Source organism: Camellia sinensis, chromosome 14 (genome assembly GCF_055761805.1).
Source record: "Camellia sinensis isolate YWXY chromosome 14, ASM5576180v1, whole genome shotgun sequence".
Lineage (NCBI taxonomy): Eukaryota > Viridiplantae > Streptophyta > Magnoliopsida > Ericales > Theaceae > Camellia > Camellia sinensis.
Window position 1 is genome coordinate 86,833,630 of NC_138974.1, and position 22,781 is coordinate 86,856,410.

Here is a 22,781-nt window from a genome sequence, read left to right on the forward strand (position 1 = left end):
CATATGGTAAAATAGGCCCTTTTGTTTTCACCAAATCAAATATTTCCTGCGTTTCTTACCTAACAGGATAGAAATTTTTTCAAACCCTTAGAAACATAAACACAAACACAAACACAAACACAGCCCTTTAGATGAGAGAAAACAATTTTCTTGATTAATCCATTTCATGAGATGAGAGAAAACAACTCAGAAAATTTCCATAAATGATTAAAAAACATGAAGAGAGTGAGAGTGAGAGTAAGAGTGAGAGTGGGGGGACTGAGACCTTGAGGGGAAGAATACGACGACGACCACCGAATCAACGAAGAGCCAATGAAGCAACAAAGAACCACCGAAGCAATGATGATGAATGGGTTTCAATACAACCACTGTGGCAAAGAAAGAGAGAGAAACAGTGTTGATGAAATGGGTTTTAGGCGGTGAAGGGGGAGTGAAATGGGTTTGAAATGTTTTCAACTTTCAAACTATATCCAGCGGTGAAATGAACAATCTCAACCTTTAAATTCATAGGATAGATGTTCCATTGGGATTCAAACCCATTTCAATTAAACTAATGTAAAACAATGAAACTCTCAACAACCAATTCCAAAGACTTTTGCTTGAACGGTATGATACTGTGAAGGGCCTATTTGTGAATTCTATAATTCTGTTAAGGGCCTATTCGTTGAAATAAAAAAATGAAATGTGGTTAGCTTTAAATGAGACAAAATGTAAAAAAAAAAAAAAAAAAAAACCCAAATTTGATTTTAAACCATACTTATAAATTTGATTTTAATATACCCAAATTTTAATAAATCAGACTAAAAAATTTGATTCTTGCTCCCCCTACGCCACCCAAATAATGATAATTGTAAGAAAAAAATTAAAAAACCAAGCTTATAAATTTCCTACACAACCAACCAAAATAATGACCAATCACAAACTGTAAACATCAGACACAATGTTTCAATCCCAAATTGGACAATGTTTCAATGTTTCACCGAATCAATGTTTAAATGTTTCAATCACAAAAATTAATGTTGAAATTAATTAATTAATTATAAAATTAGATTAGAGTTTAGTAAAGACTAAAGATTAGAGATTAGAGATTATAAAATTAGATTAGAGTTTAGTAAAGACTAAAGATTAAAGATTAATTAATTATAAAACCAGGCTTAATTAATGTTTCAATCAAAAGATTAGAGTAGAGATCATTATCAGTAAAGACTAAAGATTAGAGTAAAGATTATTCAAAAATTAAAGATTAGAGTAAAGATTATCCAAAGATTACCCAAAGATAGAAATATAAATACCAAAGAAAAAGCCCAGGTTTGCTCACCTGAACTGTATGTATATCGGATTATTTCTTTGTTGAACACCATTGTTTCCTTTTGCAGTCCCTTTGTCCCTCTTTTGCAACGGCTCCGTCATTGTTGACGAAGATTGGGAGAGAGAGGGAGGAAGAGAGAAGATGAAGAGAGTAAGGGTTGGACGAAATGGGCTCCGATGGAGGTAGAGAGAGAGGGGGGGTGCCGTCGTCAATATTCATGGGTGTTTGGGGCTGCCACTGTTGATGAAGATTGGGATGGCGGAGAGATGGAGGGAGGAAGAGAGAAGATGATGAGAGGGAATGGGCTCCAGCAGGGAAGGTTGGGCTTTGATGGAGAGGGAGAGGGAGAGGGAGAGGGAGAGAGAGAGAGAGAGAGAGGGGCTGTGTGTTTTCAAAATTTGAAATAAAAAAAGAGATAAATGGGAGAGACAAATGGGAGTGAGAGAGAGAGAGGGTCTGTTGAAAATGAGGGAGACAAATGGGGTGAGATATTTTGAACCCTTAGATTAAATCAATCTAATGGTTCAAATTTTGACATAGGTATAAGAGTCACATCTGGATTCGAAAAGCCTCTTGCCTTATTATATAAATATATTTTTTTTAAGCTGGGAGTGTGCAGAAAGCTTTTTTCTAGGAATGTCTTTTCTGGTGAAATGTAAAAGGTCAAAAGGTGTGGGAACCTACTGACAGTCTGAAACTTGATATATATATAAGCTTTTAATAAAATTTCTTGCAACAGTTTTTTTCTGCTTTTAGGAATATGATGATCTGTTTTCAACATACCCAAAAACCAAAAAGAAAAAAGGGTCTAACAGGTGAAGTTTTGGAAGTTTGCATAGGGGAAGAAAGCATGAATTTTATGGATTTTTTGTTTTTATTTTTATTATTTAATATGGTGTGGGGTTGATTTGTGCAACATTGACTCAAATATCAGACCTTAACCAACAATTCAATCTCAGTGGACTTTTATGTGCCACTTTAGTCTGTTAATGACAAGGCAGTTAGTTCTTTATCATAGTAAAGTAGAGTTAGTTATTAGGTGTTGATTAGTTGTAGTTGTTGTTGTTGTTGTTTTTTTTTTTTTTCTGTTAAAAAAAAAAAAAGTTGTGTGTTTACTTTTCAATTTTCATTTTCTAATTTTAGTTTTTGATGTTTTTGAAACAAAAATAAAGAGAAAATCAAGATTTACATTTACATTTTTGTACAAAAACTGATCTCAATTTTTGAGATTTGCTTTTAGATTCACTTCGTCAAACAAGTTATTCGTATTATTTAAAATTAATAAACAGAAACAAAACCACAACCAAACAAGCAAAGATTTTCCGAACAAACACATGGAGAAGAATTTTTTTGTAATGGAAATCAAACCAAATACCAAGGAACTGGAACTCCTTGATGGATTTTGTATTTGCAAATTCATATGTATTTGTATTAGAAAATATTCCTAGTCAACAGACCACTATACTTCTATAATTAGGTCTCTATACGGGTCGGAAGATCTAAGAACACACACACATGGATAACATATGAGAATATTAGTATACTGGTATAAGACAGTCATGTCATAAAATATTAGCCAAAAACAAGCTAAGCTTCTGTATAATCCTTGAAGCATATTGATATTAACTACCCCTGTTTGGCTTCCATTTTTTTGGGATTTTTCTTCTGTTTTTAATTTTAGTAAATTTTATATGCAAACATATATATAGGTTGATAATATAACAAATATGGATCCGAATTCATTAAAGAACTTAAATAGCATCTACATTTCAAGCTCCCATTTGATCATCCCAAATAGATAGATAAAAGATGTATATTCTGCATATATATCTGTGTATACTACAATTTCTGGAGGGATTGTAAGACTGATTCACATATTGCACTTTGTACAAACTTTATTTCCTTCCATCTTCAATCTACTTAGTGACAAGTAATAAAGGGTGTAATAGAGATTTGATTTTTTATTTAATATCTTTTCCCCTCCCCTTATCAGACTACATTTTCATGTCCTAATTTCAATCTGACATCATAATAAATATATGGATACCAAATTGGTAATAGTAAATATTCACACTCACTTTTTTGTCTAATAGATATTCATTTTCCTACCTCAACAAAAAGAAAAGATGTTCTCAAAAAAATAAAAAAATAAAAAGCAAATTTATCTTATTTCACTTTTTTTTTTTTTCCATCTTTTCTTCTGTTTCAACAAATTCAAAATCCAAACATAGCATTATGTCTCCAACAATGGAGGAAAACATTAAATAAATAACTGGATTTATAATATGCCAAAAGGTACCAATGGATTCTCTGAGCTAAGGTTCACCATTACATGTTGAGGATTTAATAAGTAAGAGCATCTCCAACGGTAGTAGGCATTTTACCTATCCAAATATTACTATAAAGTATATATTTTATTTTGCCTATCAACTGTTTTATGTTTTTACTCCAATCATGCTCTTTATTTTAGCTATTTATCCAAATACTATTAATTTTATAGAATGCCACGTCAACAAAAAAGATGGAGGGAAATGATCCTAATGATTGAATACATTTTGCCTAGCGTTGAAGGCTAGCTACATGTAGCTAGTGAATATGAGTTGAGCCAAAATGCCTAATCATATGCCTAGTGCATTGGAATTGAAAAAAGTGAATCACACTAGGTATTTTAACTAACAAGTATTATATGCCTAGTGCATTGGAGATGCTCTAACAGTGTAGAATAAACAGAATAGTTGTTTATTTCTTTTATCGTGGTTTTTACATGACAAATTTCATTAAAACTTTTAGGTCTCATCTTTATAGGACTCAATACATGGAAGAGCAATAAAACTAATGCTGTGTTTGGTTGGAGAATTTGAGAAGGGATTTGAAAATGAAAATAGAAAAGGTAGGTGAAATATAAATAAAATATGACTAAATTTCATCTAGTTTTACACACATTTTCTCTTTTCTTTTTTAAATCTCTCTCCAAATTCTCCAACCAAACACAACATAAAGAAAGTGCTTACTATCAAAATCTCTTGCAAAAGCCAAGTCTTTGCCTAGCAGAAACCATAGAAAGATCAAAGCATGCATGAAAGCCCACATGGTAAACCCCAAGGGACCTGCATCACAAACAGTTGATTATCACTACCATCCAACAAAGCCTATATATGGTACATGAAACCTGCTATATATGATTCCCTGGAATACTATCCTATCCACTTCCCATGTGGCATGGTGACTCCTAGGTTTTTTATTTATGATGGATCCTACATATACATATGGAATTTGTTGAGTAGATACACAAGATAAAGCCATGTACTACATATGGTAACAATATCTTCCGTAGTCAGTCAATCTCAGCAAAAGTGGAAACCCTGCTACAAGTAATCAAATCAAATCAACCACGGTATACTTTGATCAAAGCAAAGTTGACATAATTGTTACATATGCTTATTAACTAATGCAACCAGACAAGCCGTTTACAATGGGTACAAATAAGCACCAATTGTCTTGGCTCCATATATATTAACGAACTGGTATTTAGGGTAACACTTCTATTATCAGAATTTTACGATTCGCGATTCGATTCACAATTTTTGCAAAATTGATACGAATCTATGAGTAAAATTATTTTGGAAGTGAATCTCTAGTGAATTACACGATTCACTTTTTATGATTCATGCAATTTTGAAATTATTGTGTTCGACACATTTTCGACTCTATTTTTCTCCATCTTTTTATTGAAAATGACATAACACAACTTCTAATAGCGTTTAATACCAAAATAACCAACATATATACATGATTTGTTGTTATTTTAGTGATCATGGAATTTTTAATAGGATCCAATCAGATTTAGTCAGACCCAACATATTTTTAACATTTCTTCTCATTTTTTGTCACTTTAAAAAATCGTAATATATTTTCTAAAGATGTTTAAGATTAAAGTTACACTATGAATTATCTATTACTATTTTATTAAATTGAATATTACATGTGTGAGGTCAGTTATACCTTTTAAAATATTTTAAGCTTTAAAATAAAATATTCTAAATAATTCTTTCTTATTATTTGCTAACTATTACTTAGAAAAGTATGCATACTTATTGTCCAAATATCAATATCGTTCTTAATTATGGTTACTTTAGAATCGATAGTTTGTCTATTTGGTTATTATCTTTATTAAGAACGTTGATAAGAAATATCTAAACAAGAAGAAAAAAAAAGTAAGATGGTAATCTTACATAGGAACTTTTGTTAACTAAACAACGTGATCATCATTCAAAGTAACATTTTTATTAATTTAAGTTTAAATATTTTATATTCATAAGATATATTTAACATTTAAACGTGTAGATATATGCTTTTAAGTAATTTAGAAAGAGTGACCGAATCTTTACGATTCACGATTTGCAATTCCATACGAGACTATATGAATCCCGATTTGATAACTATGTACAACTCTTTGACCGATCAACCAATTCAACTACAAATATACCAATTATTTAACATGATAATGGAAAACGGCTGGCATGGCCTGTCACAAGGGAAGAAATGTTAATACAAACTGAAAAAGAATGAATAAGAACGGTGAAAACAGATTAAATGAACCATCACACAGCAAAATCCTAGAACAACCAAGACCACAACAAAAGAAGGGAAGAAAAAGAGGAAAATTTCCATCCTACATTTTTGTTATTGAGTGAGAATTTTTTTTTTTTTTTTCAAATGCGAAAACCAAATTAGTCCAAGAATAGAAATTCAAAAGATCAGCTCTTGCTAGTTAAATTAAATCAAGTTCGCCCAGTAGTACAGTTATGGGCCATTACATGCCATCAACCATTTCTTATCACTAGTGCTGTGTTGATTGATTTGCCAATATTCTTCTCAAATATTTACCAATTGCTAATCAAAGAAAAAAAAAAACCTGGCATGCTTACCTGAAATGCATTCAGTACTATATCAGGCAGCGCCAGAAGTCGTACTTCCAATTGTTTTAAGATCGAAAATCTCAATCCAATAGCCATCAGGATCCTTAATGAATGCTATCCCCTTCATTTTCCCTGCAAGCAGCATGGCATGTTTCTTGACATCAATGATAATTACACAACTATTCATCCTTAAAGTTTTGGTAATACATCCAGCTTTTACAATCCTACCAATAAAGCAATGCAGCATTAGTAATTTTCAACTAAGGGTGCAACTTTGGCAAGTTCAACCCAAGAAACCTGATCCCAACCTGAAACAAATCATGCTTGGGCAATGTATTTAAGAATTCGAGCCAAGCTTGGGCTAAATTTCTCCAGCCCAAAATAAGTTCAGGCCAGGCCTGGGAAGAAGCCACAGACAACCAGAGCACGATTTATGAAAATTATATATGATAAATACTAATACCTATACAGCTCTGAATGTTAGATTACCGTTGGATTAAATCTTAAGCTGAGATTATTAAAAATCCAGATAGATAACCATTGGATTAAATCTTAAACTGAGAATATTGAGAAATTCTCATCTGGCTTCCCCTCACGCTCCCTCCCTTTCTCAGAGTCTAACTCTCTGCCTCTCTACCTGGCACCACTGTCAATGTGCCGCACTGCGATTTCCTACCTTTCCTTCTCAGGTATCTCTCTAGTCGTAGCCCCTCCCCTGCCTCTCTCCATCTTCAACCCCTTTTCTCCATATCAAACATGCACTCCCCCATTTTCCCAATTTCACCCCCCCTCACAAAAGAAAAAAAAAAAAAATAAATAAATAATTGGAAAGGACCAAGTGATTTTGGTGATTGTTCACCAAAAATATGAACTGGTATATGCGGGATATGCACAGGTCACTAACACACAATCACCTTCGTTCACATCAGCACCAAGACTTGCTGGTATTTGCACCTCTTGCAAAATCTTAGCTCATGGCTTCTGATAAGGGACCTCAAAGAAGCAATATCCTCCAACCAGAGGGAATCATCTTTCACTAGGACTCAACTCTCAATATAAAGAAGGAAAGAGAGGTTCATTCAAAATGGCGAAGATTGTTTTCTCACATCATATAACTGATTGAGTCAGCTTGAGACATGGTTCTCCCATGCTCATGGATTTGCAGAAATGCAGAAAGGCAGACCAACCTTTTATCTACAAGCAGTCCCGACCTTTTATCTACCCTAGTCAGTACGATATTATCCCTCCTCATCAGCACTTGTAGTTTAAGCTTGAGACTATTTTTTATTGAGGAAGCATCCCATCAGCTTAATTGAATTCTAAAAATGAAAAGAGTAAATTACCATCATCAGGCTTCTTCACAAACTCCACCCCTAGATGTTCAAATCTCTCGCAAGCCTTGTATGTGTCATCAACAGTAACGCCTATGTGTCCTGCAAGCAAAATTAGGGAAGTCAATCTCATGAAATGTTGGTTAAAAACCCAGCATCCAAAAACCAAAAATCATCTTTACAAAGTAAACATCCACATGCCTAAAGAAAATGAGAACAGAGTCAAGCACAGTCAATGAGAATTAATTCCTGACAAGGACATAACCATCAATCAAGAATAGGCTCATGGCACTTCATGTCTAATCTAGTACAGCCCCTTTTAAGTTTTATGGAATTTAGAAAAGCCAATTGAAAAGCCCAGCTCACACTTCTCCTTATAACCCAGGTATTAAGGAGAGAGAAACTAAAGCCTTATAACTAGCACAGATGGGACAACTCCAGGCGATGTAGGACACATTCCAACACACCCTCCTGGACCACAACATACAGTAACCGGACAAACGACACACCAATCACAAGCCCAACCAAGCTCTGATACCAAATTGAAAAGCCCAGCTCACACTTCTCCTTAAAATCCAGGTATTAAAGAAAGGGAAACTGGAACCTTATAACTAGCACAGATGGGACAACTCCAGGCAATATAGAACACATTCCAACAAAGTCAGGTCACACTATAATCATTGTCCGATGCAGCAACAAGCGCTGATGAGCTGTGGACAATAACTCTTACAAAAACAAGATTCATTTCTTGGGTAGTCCACATTTTAGGAAGTTGACGAGTAAGTTGGCATGGTTTTATTTTGTCTAGTTTTAATGGTTGATGGTTCCAACTTTGATTAGATGAATTAATTCCATGGCGGATTAGTCTAGGCGTGGAACAACCTGCAGTACTGAACCTAGTCAAAATGATCCAATATGCACTATCAGATTGATGTGGCATTCAACAAATTAGATCAGCAGTGCCAATTGATGGACTTAAAAGTCAACAGAAATAGTACGTAGGAATCACATCATAAAAGATACATATGCGCCATTCAAGCCAACATCTAAGAGTTACATACCAAAGCCACGAGGTTCCGAGTTCCCATTATGGTAGCCTTTGAAATCAGGATCACTCTCAGTACCCCAATTACTGTGGCAAGCATTTGAGTGTCAAAATGTTACGGAGAAGGCGATGAATAAAGAATTGATTTCCACGAGAGAGAAAAAAAGTGTGATATCAAAATAAAATATACTGTGTGAGCTCAATTGTAGCCTTCTGACTGGATGTCCAAACCGTACGATCAACTGCATTGCTGGGAGCTGATGTTAGGTCCTGAGAGAGAGAGAGAGAGAGAGAGAGAGAGAGAGAGAGAGAGAGAGTGAGTGATGTCAAGTTAATTGTTTTTACGTGAATTCACTACATAGCACCAAAAGGAGGAGCCCATGTATGTGTACTAATTAAAAAGAAAAAAGTTATACCATCCTAGAAAGAGCTAATATCTCAAGTTATCAACAATATCCCTAATGCTGTGGATCAATGACACAGTTGTCTTCCACTCCATCTAACTGTTCATCCCTCCCATCAAATAGCCTTCAAATCTGATGACTTTTGCCACAAGTTTTAGTACCCTTCCAACTACCAAACATATCAACCTGTGTGTTTGGGAGAACCCATCTTACAAGAATATACATATATATATATATACATAGCCTCTCAAGTAACTGTACAAGGTTTAAAAAGATAATCAGCTGTCTCCCTCTTTGCAGAGGGCAGATCACCAATTAGAAAGTGCCGTCAAGAACATCTTTTCAACAAGAAAATTTAGAATCTCATGGTTTTAGAAGATAGAAATAGATAGAGAAACACAGACAAACAAATATATATATATATATATATATATATTTCATGCTTTTATCATAAATGCATGGCTTATTGGAGGATTTAGGCCCCGTTCGGGGTGGTGGCTTTTTGGCTAAAATAGCCCCAAAATACCCAATCATATCGCTCTCTCTATTTTTCTGCACGTCTTTCGTAAAAAGCTAGAAAGCCAACTAAATTTCTAACTTTTTATGAAAGACGTGCAGAAAAATAGAAAGAGCGATATGATTGGGTGTTTTGGGTGTTTTGGCTTTTTGACTATTTTAGCCAAAGAGCCACCACTCCAATCGCGGCCTAATATGAAGAAAGATCTTCCATTGCTAAACACAAATTATGTACAAGGCACCATTAATGACCACCAAGGCATTGGTAATAATAAAAAAAATATTGCAAAAGTAATGTAGAACCCTTTACCTCATATCCCATAAAATACAAGCTAAGTTTCATTTCTGGAAAATCCAACCTCTTAAGTAACCTGTAATATGCAACGAAGAAATTCATATCAAATTCAATTACATAGACTGTAGATTTACTCCCAACTTTCCTTTTTTATGAGCAATAAGAAACTATTATGAAAGAAAAGGAATACAAGGCAACTAAAAGAATTCCTTGGCAGCCTCCAAATTTTTAAATATAATTCTCTAAAGTTATTGTGATTGATAATGAACTTAGAAGTGACTAAGGTGGCGTTTGGGAAGTGGGTTGACTTTTTAGTTTTTTGACTTTTTTGGCTATTTTAGCCTGGGCTAAAAAGCTTGGTTTAGAAATGATTTTTTAACTTTTTGACCTTTTTGGCTTTTTTTGTGAGAGGAGAGTGTAATGATTATGGGTTAGATGTGATATTTTATTTTTTGTAACTAAAATAGAATACTTTGTCTTTTGTGGCTAAAATAGTCAAAAAAACCCCAAATAGCTCTTCCCAAACGGAGCCTAAGTTTCTTTAGTGCCTGCAGGGTAATGTTGTTTCTCACACACAACCCAAAAGTCAATGGTTCAAAACTTGGTAGAGAAGAGGAAGATAACGAACTTAGAAATGCCTTTGCGGCTATGAAGCACAGGTATACCAAAAATGGTATCACACGAGTACCGGATACTTAACGGGTGCAGGTACACGTACTGGTACGGCGGTACGCGCACCAGGCATGCCGAATACATGCTGGGTACGACAAATATATTTGGGTACGCCATGGGTATGGCCTCGATACGGCGAGGTGAATTTTTTTTTTATAGCTGCTAGAATTTATTGCAATATTTATTATTCTTCTTTTAATTTTGAAAATATTAAATAATTTATTTCCAATACTCGTTACTCATGAGTCATGGTTTTACTCTCTTTTCCATCATGTTTTAGACCATCAAAAAAGAAAAAGAAAAAGAATTATATAACTTTTTAGACAAGTTGTTCTCATTTTAGTTTTGATATTGAAATTTTGATTTGTATGTTGGATGTCTGTTTGGTAACCATTCCAATTTCAATTTACAGTTTATATTTACAAGAATTTAAAAAACTGTCATAAAAACTTGTTTGATAATTTTTTTAGTTTATAAATGGTTGTCTCAGTTTATAAATTTAAGGAAAAAACGTAAACTCAAAAAATGAGTTTACATTTTCAGTTTTCATATTTTTAAATTATTTTTTTCCAAATAATTTATTTTCAATTATTTTATTTTCAAATAATTTTTTTTTCAATTATTTTTGATTAATTTTTTTTCAAATATTTTTTTTCCCAATTAATTTTTTTTTCAATAATTTTTTTTAATATTAATTTTTTCTTCAAATATATTTTTTTAAAATATTTTTTTTTCAATTAATTATTTTTTTCAATTAATCTTTTTTTTCAATTAATTTTTTTTCAAATATTTTTTTTCCCAATTAAATTTTTTTCAATTATTTTTTTAATTAATTTTTTTTTCAATTATAATGTGTGTGATCCCATTGTCATAAATAATAAAAATAAATATAAATATTTTAGGCCCGAATAAACATATTTTTTGGTTTATGTTTTTAAAAGTTTTTAAACATTTTGTCCAAACCAAATGCGTTTGTAATTTATGTTTTTCTAAAAATAAACAAAAACTAGTTTATAAAATTTTTGTAAACATAAACAAAAAACGTAAACGTTACCAAACGATACCTTAGCTATCAAATTTTTTTTTTAAAAAAATTAAAATTAAAAAAAAAATTTGACGTACCCTAGCCATACCCGTACCCATACCCTACTTTTTAAGAATTTGCCTTATCGATATACCCATATCTGTTAGGGAAAATATGCGATTCTCCACAAGTAAATCAATCAATGAGAATAAAAATTAATACGGAAAAATTAAATAAAAACAACACAAGAATTTTTACGTGGTTCCCTCAATGTGAGATACGTCCACGGGATCAAAATTCGATTCCACTATCAACCAAAAAGTTTCCAAATGATTACAAACGAGACACAAATGGTCTCACAAAATCACCCTTAGGTGAATTTCAAATAATTACAAATAAACAAGAGGAAAAACCTCACCAAATAGATGAACAAAAATCTTCAAAAATAGAGTTAAAGAAAACCCAAAATAACGAACCAAAATATACTTCAACGCACAAACCCAACAAAGCCAAATCAATCTGTAGTAGCCATGCAATACTTCGGCAGAATAAACAAAGTATATACCCGAAGCACTATATATCTTAGAAGTCAATTTGGTGCCGCACGTTTTCCTAGGATGAACATAACAATATATATATATATATATATAATGTTAAATCTTGAACTTATTTTATCAAAATCCTAATTGTATCCAAATTGAATTGGATTTTCACAAATTAAATATAATATATAAAATATATTATACCTAGACCAAACCAAATTAAAATTCTTTTAACAAACCAATTGGGTCCTACACTCCAATAAGGAGGTATACCCAACAATTCTCCCTCTACTGACTTAGGTGGAGAGATCAACCATACCCGCTAAAGTTTGACACTTCAAATGTTTGTCCCTCGACAAAGTCTTAGTCAACATATCCGAAATATTATCATCCGTGTGAACCTTTTCGAGTTGCAATAACTTCGAATTTAACACATCACGAATCCAATTGTATCTCACATCAATGTGTTTTGATCTCGAATGAAAAGTAAAATTTTTACTCAAGTGAATAGCACTTTGACTATCACAATAAAGCACATACCTCTCTTGTTTCAAACTCAACTCTTGTAAAAATTTCTTCAGCCATAACTCTTCTTTGCAAGCTTCTGTAATAGCAATAAATTCAGTTTTGGTAGTTGAGAGAGCAACACATTTTTGTAATTTAGATTGCCATGCCACAGCTCCCTTTGCAAAAGTCATCAAATACCCTGAATTAGATTTCCTAGAATCAACATCACCAGCCCTGTCAGAATCTGTAAACCAATCAAACATCGGCTTACCATCCCCAAAACACAAACATACCTTCGAAATCCCTCAAAGATACCTTAGAATCCATTTTACTGCTGCCCAATGTTCTTTACCCGGATTAGAGAGAAAACGACTCACCACACCAACGGCGTGAGCAATATCCAACCTTGTACAAACCATGGCGTACATCAAAGAACCAACTGCTGAAGCATAAGGAATTTTCAACATCTCTTCTTTGTCTTTCTCACTTGTAGGAAATTGATTCGAACTAACCCTGAAATGACCCGCAAGTGGACAACCAACCGGCTTTGCTTTATCCATGTTGAACCTCTCAAGAACTTTCTCAATGTAGCTTTCTTGAGACAACCAAATCAGCCCCTCTTTGCGATCACGAACAATTTTCATACCAAAAATTTGCTTTGCTGACCCCAAATCTTTCATAGCAAAAGACTTGCTCAACTCCAATTTCAACCTGTTTATCATGGTAGAATCTTGACCCACAATTAACATGTCATCAACATAAAACAAAAGAATAATAAATTTACCATCCGGAAAATTTTTCACAAACACACAATGGTCCGAAGTGGTTTTAGAAAAATCATTATTCATCATGATAGAGTCAAATTTTTTGTACCATTGCCGCGGGCTTGCTTGAGGCCATATAAACTTTTCTTCAATTTGCAAACAAATTTCTCTTTCACTTTCTCTACGAAACCTTCCTGTTGCTCCATGAAAATTTCTTCTTCAAGATCACCATGAAGAAATGCGGTCTTCACATCAAGTTGTTCAACTTCAAGGTTCATACTTGCAGCCATGCCAAGTACAACCCGAATACAAGACATCTTCACAACCGGTGAGAAAATCTCATCAAAGTCAATGCCTTTCTGTTGCCCAAAGCCTTTCACAACAAGACGTGCCTTATACCTCAGATTCTTTCCATCATTCTTCAATTTGAAAACCCACTTATTTTTCAGAATTTTCCTCTCCTCAGGCAACTTCACTAAATCATAAGTGTAATTTTCAAGTAAAGAATTCATCTCTTCTTCCATGGCCTTTTTCCAATTATGTTTCTTTGCGTGCTCAATTGCTTCTTGGTAGCTCTCGGGCTCCCCTTGATCAGAAATCAACACAAACTCATTGGAAGGATACTTTCTCGAAGGTTGTCGGTTCCTTGTAGATTTCCTCAACTCAAGTTGTGGTGGCAGTTCTTGAGTTGGATGCTCTTCCTCAATTTCAGGCTCAACTTCATTAGGATTAGCATCATCCTCCACTTCTTCAATAGGTGGCTGCACATCTCTCCCATTTTCATCATCAACTGAAGATGAAGGAGATGCATCTATGTCAATGAGATCACGAGTTTTTTGCTCCGGTTGATCACCTTTACCAAAGTCTTCAATTGTTTGGTCTTCAAGAAACACAACATCACGGCTTCAAATAACTTTCTTGTCGACTGGATCTCATAATCTATACCCAAATTCATTATGCCAATAGCCAAGAAAAATACATTGTCTTGACTTACTATCAAGCTTGGACCTCTCATCCTTTGGAATGTGAACAAAAGCTCGCCAACCAAACACTCTCAAGTGCTCATAAGATACATCTTTACCGGTCCAAACTCTTTCTGGAACAATCATCATTCAAAGGATAGGAAGGAGACAAATTGATCACGTCAACAGCTATTCTCATTACCTTACCCTAAAAGGATCTTGGCAATTTAGCTTGTGAAAGCAAACACCTTGTTCTTTCCACAATGGTGTGATTCATCCTCTCGGCAACGCCATTTTGTTGAGGAGTCTTCTTAACTGTCTTTTGGTGCCGAATACCTTGGCTGCGACAATACTCATCAAATGACCCAATGTATTCACCACCATTGTCTGATCGGATGCACTTCAATTTCTGTCCTGTTTCTCTTTCAACCATGGCTTGAAAATGCTTAAATACTTCTAGAACTTGATCTTTAGTTTTCAGTAGAAAAGCCCAAACTTTTCTTGAATAATCATCAATGAAAGTAACAAAATAAAGTGCACCACTATGTGTTCTAACTTTCAAAGGACTACAAACATCCGAATGAATCAACTCCAAAACATTTTCTTTTCTAGAAGCAAAATTTTTATGAAAAGAAACTCTATGTTGTTTACCCGCCAAATAATGAACACAAGTTTTAAGATGTGTACCTTTCAAATCGGGTAGAAGCTCTTTCTTGAACAAAACTTGCAGTCCCTTTTCACTCATGTGCCCAAGTCGCTTGTGTCACAATTCAGTAAAAGTATCATTTTCAAGTGCATTGACAACACCTTTACAAATTTTTCCTTGCATTGAATAAAGTGTATGAGTCTTCTTACACTTAGCTACCACCAAAGAATCCTTTGTGAGCTTCCATATTCCATCACCAAATTTGTTGTTGAAGCCTTCACCATCTAGCTTCCCAGTAGAAATCAAATTAAGGCGAATGTCAAGAACATGCCTCACATCTTTAAGCAATAACTTGCAACCCAAATTTGTTTCCAAATAAATATCACCCATGCCAATAATCTTAGACAGACCTTCATTACCCATTCAAACAGAACCATAATCTCCTTTGGTGTAGATAGTGAAGAAATCAACTCGAGAAGTCACATGAAAAGAAGCACCAGAATCAATTACTCAATTGCTCTCTTGGCCCACAAAATTGATACAATCATCTTTACAAACAACCATGAGATCATCGGTAGTAACTGCTGTTGTGTCTTCTTGCTTCTTATCTACACTTTTGTCACGCCTTTTCTCCTTGTTCTTGAGCTTTCGGTATTCTCGCTTCATGCGCCATTTCTCATGGCAATAATAGCACTCAATGTCTTTCTTTAAAAAAGAACCATCTTTTGATTTGTCACGGCTTTGATCACAACCATGAGGAGTCTTACTCCTCCCACTTGTTTTGTTTCGGCCTCTCACAACGAATGCTTCCGAATGAGAGGAACCCGCTGATTTTCTTCTAGTTTCTTCATTCAACAAGCTACTAGTGACTTGATCCATTGTGACAACTCCATCGGACGCCGAATTACTAACTATCACAACCAAAGTCTCCCAACTTTCGGGCAAAGAACTAAGTAGCATCAAAGACTGCAACTCATCATCAAAAATAATTTTCATAGAAGCAAGTTGGTTAACAATACTCTTTATTTCATTCAGATGTTCCGGAATAGGGCTGCCCTCTTTATATTTTAAATTAACCAACTTACGAAACATAAAAGTTTTATTTGTGGCTGATTTCCTATCATAAAGGCCTTCTAATTTTTTCCATAAATCATGTGCTGAAGTTTCAGTAGCAACATGATGAAACATACTGTCATCAATCCATTAACGGATAACACCATAGGCTTTTCGATTAAGCCTCTTCCATTCATCATCTTTCATATCATCAGGTTTGCCACTATCACCCTCAATGGGTCCATACAAATCTTTACAAAATAATAGGTCATTCATTTTAGTTTTCCAAGTAACCCAATTGCTTTCATTGAAACTAGACATACGACCCACATTCCCCTCCATTGATTTACACAAATAATTAAACCCAAATAAACCGTAAGATCTGATACCAGTTGTTAGGGAAAATATGTTATTCTCCACAAGTAAATCAATCAATGAGAATAAAAATTAATGCGAAAAAATTAAATAAAAACAACACAAGAATTTTTACGTGGTTCCTTCAATGTGAGGTACGTTCACGAGATCGAAATCCGATTCCACTATCAATCAAAAAGTTTCCAAACGATTACAAATGAGACACGAATGGTCTCACAAAACCACGCTTAGGTAATTCCAAATAATCACAAATAAATAAGAGGAAATATCTCACCAAATAGATGAACAAAAGTCTTTAAAAACAAAGTTAAAGAAGACCCAAAATAACGAACCAAACTACGCTTCAAAGCACAAACCCAACAAAGCCAAATCAATCTATTGTAGCCATGCAATACTTCGGCAGAATAAACAAAGTATATACCCGAAGCACTATATATCCTAGAAATCAATTTGGTGCCGCACTTTTTCCTAAGATGAACATAACAATATATATATATATATATAAGGTTAAATTTTGAACTTAAAACTGTAATTATATCCAAATTGAATTGGGTTTTCACAAATTAAATATAATATATAAAATATATTATACCTAAATCAAGCCAAATTAAAATTCTTTTAACAAATCAATTGGGTCCCACATTCCAATAAGGAAGTATACCCAAGAATATCGTACCCATATTCATATCTGTACCCGCACCCGTGCTTCGTAGCTTTGCCGGATGCTTGTGCAACCTTACCTTAGGGGTTAATTCATAGGGAGTTCTAGGTGAGATTCCTACTGTATTCTTCAAAGGCCCCAATAGGTGCCTTTTTTAACCCAAAGCCTTACCCGATCGTGCACAAATCATCCCCAACCTCTAATTTGTGGACTTTCGGCACACAGTTTTTCAAATCCTGCATCCTGCAACTTTTAAACAAGTCCAAACTATTTTTTTTTCCATCTATAAATCCTAGATTCCTCCTTTTAACCCTACAACTTTTTTCTGTCCGAAGCCCAATACAAGTCCAATTGTTTGCACCGCTAGGCCCTAATTTCCTAATCAGTCCTACGTCATAATACCAAAAGGTTGAGCATCAATCAAGAACTCAAAAAACATATTCAATGAATTACTTTGAATCTACAATTGACTATCATAGGTGATAACATATTCACCAAGACAAGAGAAACTAAGTTAGTCAGAATGCTTTGTTGAATACTTGAAAAACTCTACTGCATTCTGGATCCTCGCTGTGAATTTTCTATATATACCCCTCCTGTCTGAAAGTTGCAACTACCAATGTTAATGTGAAATCAATTTGAAACGAAACTAATTGACATATTTGAAATCAATTCCTTTTCCTACAGTATCATGATTTCATCATTGGATAATAACCAGTACTATTCAGATCATCAGACTTGGATCTTACTCTGAATTGTTGAGTGGCCTAGTTAACCACTAAACTAATTGGATTCACGATGCCTTTTATGGCCATTTTGGGACCTCACGAAATAGACATATTTGTTAAATTGTTACTAATTCACAGTCATTAGTGGACCACCAAAGTTCCAATTTTCCACCAAAACATGGACATAAAGCTGTTTCGACACCCATTATGAATATTGCATTAGATATTCCTGTTGGGAGTTGACTATTGCACGTTCTCATTTAAGCAAAAAAGAATACTTGGTCTACCAGATATGAACAAAATTGAAGCACCAGACCTAAGTATTAGACACACATATCAGCATCAAAACACAGAGGGAAAAAGAAATCTCAAAGTTAAAAAAAAAAAGGAAAAAGAAAAAGAAAAAAGGACTTACGACATGCCCAATGCGCGAGAATAGAAATCAAGACTGACTTTTGGGTCCTTAATCCGAAACATCTGAATTCAAAACAAATTCCAAACATGAACAACATATGTACATACAGTCTACAGATACATACATATAGGGTACGAATTAATTAAAGAGTAATTGGGACTTACAGTTTGTTGCATGAAGTAACTTTTAGTGGCTTCATCGGGAGTAGTGTGAAGGCCTGGATTGTTGGAGGGAGATTCTTTGGATTCTGAAGCCATTGATGATGATGATGATGATACAAAACGAGAGCGAGTCGGGTACTGCAAAAGAGAGAGAGAGAAATGGAGATTAGAATAAGGTGAATAGGGAATTAGGGAATCAAAGCGTTTTTAGGGTTTTGGGGACCTTCGGGTTGATGGTGGTGAGAAAGGTAAGGATTGAAGGTGAGGTGAATTTGGTGGTTTTGGGGATGAATCGGAAGAGAGAGGGCCGAGATAACGAACTTGCGATCGACAACGCCATTATTGGGTTCTGTTCTAGAGAGAGAGAGAGAGAGAGACGAGAGGAGAGAGCTCACCTTGTGCTGAGTGACGACGAAGTGGCGTTGTTGATGATAATTTGCATGGATGATACAGAGTTTTTTTGGCTGAAATATTTTAATTGTAATATATATTTTATTTTCAAAATATTGTTCAAATCACTTCACTCTGTTTAACTCACATTTGGTTGTCAAATATTAAGAGTATTGTCATCATTCTCTTCAAATTTTTAATTAAATTACAATTTAAAATTTACTTTTACTATTTTAATTAGTCATTTTTTTAATATTTACTATATTAAATTCTCTATTCTAATTCAATCTTATTAAAATATTAATTTTTTATTATATTTATGATTCTCTACTTTTTTTTATTAAATTGATGACGTACCACCCAAATAATTCTTAAACACATGCAAAAAAATAAAAAATAAAAATTACCGTTGGCGGGTTGACCAGCCAATCGACCAGTTAGGTTAATTTTGGACATTTTTCTTCTTCTGCTACAAGCACTCACAGGACATCCGATAAGGTATCCGGGAAGACATTTGGGTGAACGACCGGTTTAAAGATTTTGGCCCAATTTTACTCCAGAAAATAAAAAAAAAAAAAAAAATCATGTAGCTAATGAATAGTGCTCAACAAAGTTGTTAAGGTACTATAGCAAATTTAACAAAAAGTTAATTGAAAAAGAAATTGTTAAAACTGATAGAGGAACAATTTTGTGATTTACTAGTTACATTATATCTTTTTGTTATTTTGACTATACTAATGCAATGCTCTAACATATATAAAAGAATGAAAGCTACTTGAACCTAACACAATGCGCCAAAATAATGTCTAACTGCACAAAATTGCCTTCCATTTTGTATTTTTTTAATAATACTATAAATTGTATTAAAACATATATTTATTGCATCTTATCAAGTGTATTGGGCACTTGTTAGCATGATTATTTATTTATTTTTTAATTTGGATAAAATCAAAATTAATTTATTGTCTACGGTCTAAAAAAATTGTAATCAAATTAAATCATTAAAATTATTGAACTAATCTGACCCAAATCATTTAAACACAATTTAGTTTAATTTGAAACTATGTTTTTACACAATCTGTTACTAAAAAAAATTATATAACATTATCAAAAAAATTTAACTTATCATAACCTTGAAAAATAATAATATGCCCATCACACAAACTACTCTTATAATATTCAACAATTAAACAAAAACATAACATTAAGCAAACATTGTTTAACATTAAAAAAAATAAAAATAAAAATTAATATTTAGCAAATAAACATACTATGATTTAAGTTAATAGTAATACTACAAATCCAGAAATGACCTACAATTATTATCTTGTTATTCATATTTATTCTATATACGAATCTCACACTACACAAATTTAATCTCCACTATATAATCACCCATCCAGAAAAATCTAAGTTCCCAGACTTATTGTCAAATCCAATATTTGTTAGAATTGATCCTTTAGGTTCAGATAGATCATTATCATGTAATTTTTTTCTTTTTTGTCAATCGACCATTCTTTTTTTATCCTTTTCTTTTGTGTTCATTAATGACCAAATAATTGAATCTCTTATAACAGTGACTATCCAATTTCAATTTTTTATTTGGTTTTGCCATTCTTTTTTTATCATTAATTTTATAAAAGTTAATTTTACTAACTTTTGCTTTTATGAATACTTCACCATGTATAAAATGATTTTTAATTATAACAATCTCCTAATTTTGCTCATCCAATTTCACTCTCAGTGATGTGAAATTAGGGATGCAAAATATAAGAGAGAGAAGAGTGTGGAATCGCTTCACCGTTTCTTGCATACTATTTGAAGAAAAGTTCAAATAAATACATACATGTGCTAGAAAAATAGGTTGCAGCTCACAATTCATGATGTGATGGAAGTTGTTATTTTTTATTGTGATTGTCAAAAAACTTGTAGAATTCATCAATAAACTCATTGAAAAAAATTCAATTAATTGTTTATTGATAATTATATAATTGAGTATTAATTATGTGGAAAAAAAGTCTATTATCAAATTTATACTAATTATTTAACTTTTAAAAAATCAATATCATCTGATCATGTGATTATAAATGCTCAATTAATTAATTTTTTTTATTAATAATATACTCAACAAACCTTACAAGATTAACTATTTACATTACAATTAAACTTTCCAAACAGAGTTCTTATTGACCTTTTATTGTAATAGTTTCGTGGCTGTTTCTCGCTTATTCTATTTGGGAGTGGCTAATGTGTCTTCCCATAGTTCCTCCAAGTGGTTGACATGAGACACTACTGTTGGCTCAACCAACCAAAAGCCAGCATGTGTTTATACCAGATGCTACCATTATTCGAACCATAGTTTAATAAAAGAATAATGGAGGCAACATTTTTTGAAAGCTACAAATCCACTTCTCACTTAACAAAAAAAATTTCGGGTGAGCCTTTGTCTTGCTAAAAATTTTAAATTGCTTTCTATTTGATTTTATGTACTCTGATTTAAATGGAAAGCTATGTATTGTGTTTTTTTTCATTTTTTCAGTGTTTAACTCTTCTTGCTTTTGATAAATCATGGATATAGTGTGTTAGCTATATGATAAAATTGTAGCGATCCCAGTTTTGCCATTTCGCTGAGTATGTAGGGGATAGAGCTTCCTGGTCAGCTCGCGGGGGTCCAGGGGGTAGCGCCCCTTGGCGGGTCCAAGGGCAGCGCCCTGGCGGGGATCGAGCTGCCCGGTTAACTCGCGAGAGTCCAAGTGGCAGTGCCCCTTGGCGGGTCCTAGGGCAGTGCCCTGGCGGGGTTGAGGGGCAGCGCCTCCGAAGCAAAAATAAAAAATGCATTAGAAGTTGCTTGTCTGCTTGAGCGGCCGTTTATGCGCTCGAGCAGAGAATGTTTGGTTTTAGAAGTTTGACCTGTCTGCAAAAGTACTGGGAAAGTGTATTTGAAGCTCGAGCGGGGCTTTCCACGCTTGAGCGGACCATGTTATATCAGTTCGTGAATCTAATCTTTTAGATCACTTTTGTATATCTCTCTCTCTTTTTAAAAACCCTTTCATCTCCATTCTCTCTACATTTCCCTACGCCAAATTGGATCAAACCTTGATTTCTCAAGATCCATTAGAGTTCTGCCATAAGTTCTTCATTAAAGTTGGTTAACTTCTCAAGGGCTTCGTTGTGTGCGGTGAAGATCGAATTTCGACACCGTTGATTTTGGGTGTTTCATCTCATTTCTTCTTCAAAACTTGAGGTAGGGATATTCTTAGAGTTATATATATTTTTGCAAGATCTATATAATTTTCGAAATCATCGTTCGATAACTTTGAAAATTGATTGTTGATTCAAGAAGTTGAGCGATTTTGAAAGTGGGTTTATCTCTTGTTCTTTTAAAATGATCTTATGAGTTTTGATCTTCGTTGATTGAAGAAAAGATAATTTTGGAAAGTTTTTTTCAAAAGATTTGAGTTGTATAGTTTTGGTGAGAAAACTTAGAATTTGGAGATTTTTTTAAGAAGATTAAAAATCCATGAATGATATTGTTATATTTATTTTGTGTGTCAAAAATAAATGGATGTTTGAAAATTTTCTTATTTATATTTATATAAATGATGAATTTCACAGAATATGAGAATTGTTGTTTATTTTGGAAATTATTGTTCAAAACGTTGAAATAGTCTTGAAATAACTAATTGTTGAGGATACTTGAGAAGAGGGAATTGTGTTATTCATTGGATGATGAATTGGAATCAAAGTGTTTATATTCATCTTGTGAAATTGACATATCAATTCATTTGATTACATTAAACTTTGAAAGTTGATTTGAAAACTTGCATTGAGAAAAGAATGTTGAGAACCAAGTTTTCATGGAATGGTTTTGGGATAAATACGTTGGTAAGTCTTGATAGGTGGTGTAGATGATATTGAATAAGTTGGCTTGAGAGTCCGGGGTGAAAGACCGAAAATCCGCGCGGATAGATGTCGAGCCTTCCTGTTAATACCGGTAAAAATGACAAATTGGTAGTACTTGTATAGTCTACTCGCAGACACCGACTTAGGGATTACCAGAGT

The 22,781-nt window shown here is 33.6% G+C and overlaps 1 protein-coding gene across 2 annotated transcripts; it reads right to left on the reverse strand.

Moving 5' to 3' along the window:
- Positions 1-4,314: 4,314 nt before the first annotated feature.
- On the reverse strand, positions 4,315-18,771 carry LOC114289650 (lactoylglutathione lyase). 2 transcript variants are annotated; one of them, XM_028233414.2, is made up of 9 exons: positions 18,553-18,771; positions 18,333-18,467; positions 18,169-18,230; positions 9,835-9,895; positions 8,795-8,874; positions 8,621-8,691; positions 7,572-7,661; positions 6,238-6,360; positions 4,315-4,416 (listed from the first exon to the last, which is right to left on the reverse strand). In XM_028233414.2, the coding sequence occupies exons 1-8, from the start codon at positions 18,667-18,669 to the stop codon at positions 6,260-6,262; spliced, it is 717 nt and encodes a 238-aa protein (XP_028089215.2). In that variant the 5' UTR covers positions 18,670-18,771; the 3' UTR covers positions 4,315-4,416; positions 6,238-6,259. The 2 variants fall into 2 exon arrangements, with proteins under 2 accessions (XP_028089215.2, XP_082761721.1); XM_082905595.1 differs by lacking the exon at positions 4,315-4,416 and having other exon boundaries at positions 6,052-6,360; positions 18,725-18,750.
- Positions 18,772-22,781: the final 4,010 nt, after the last annotated feature.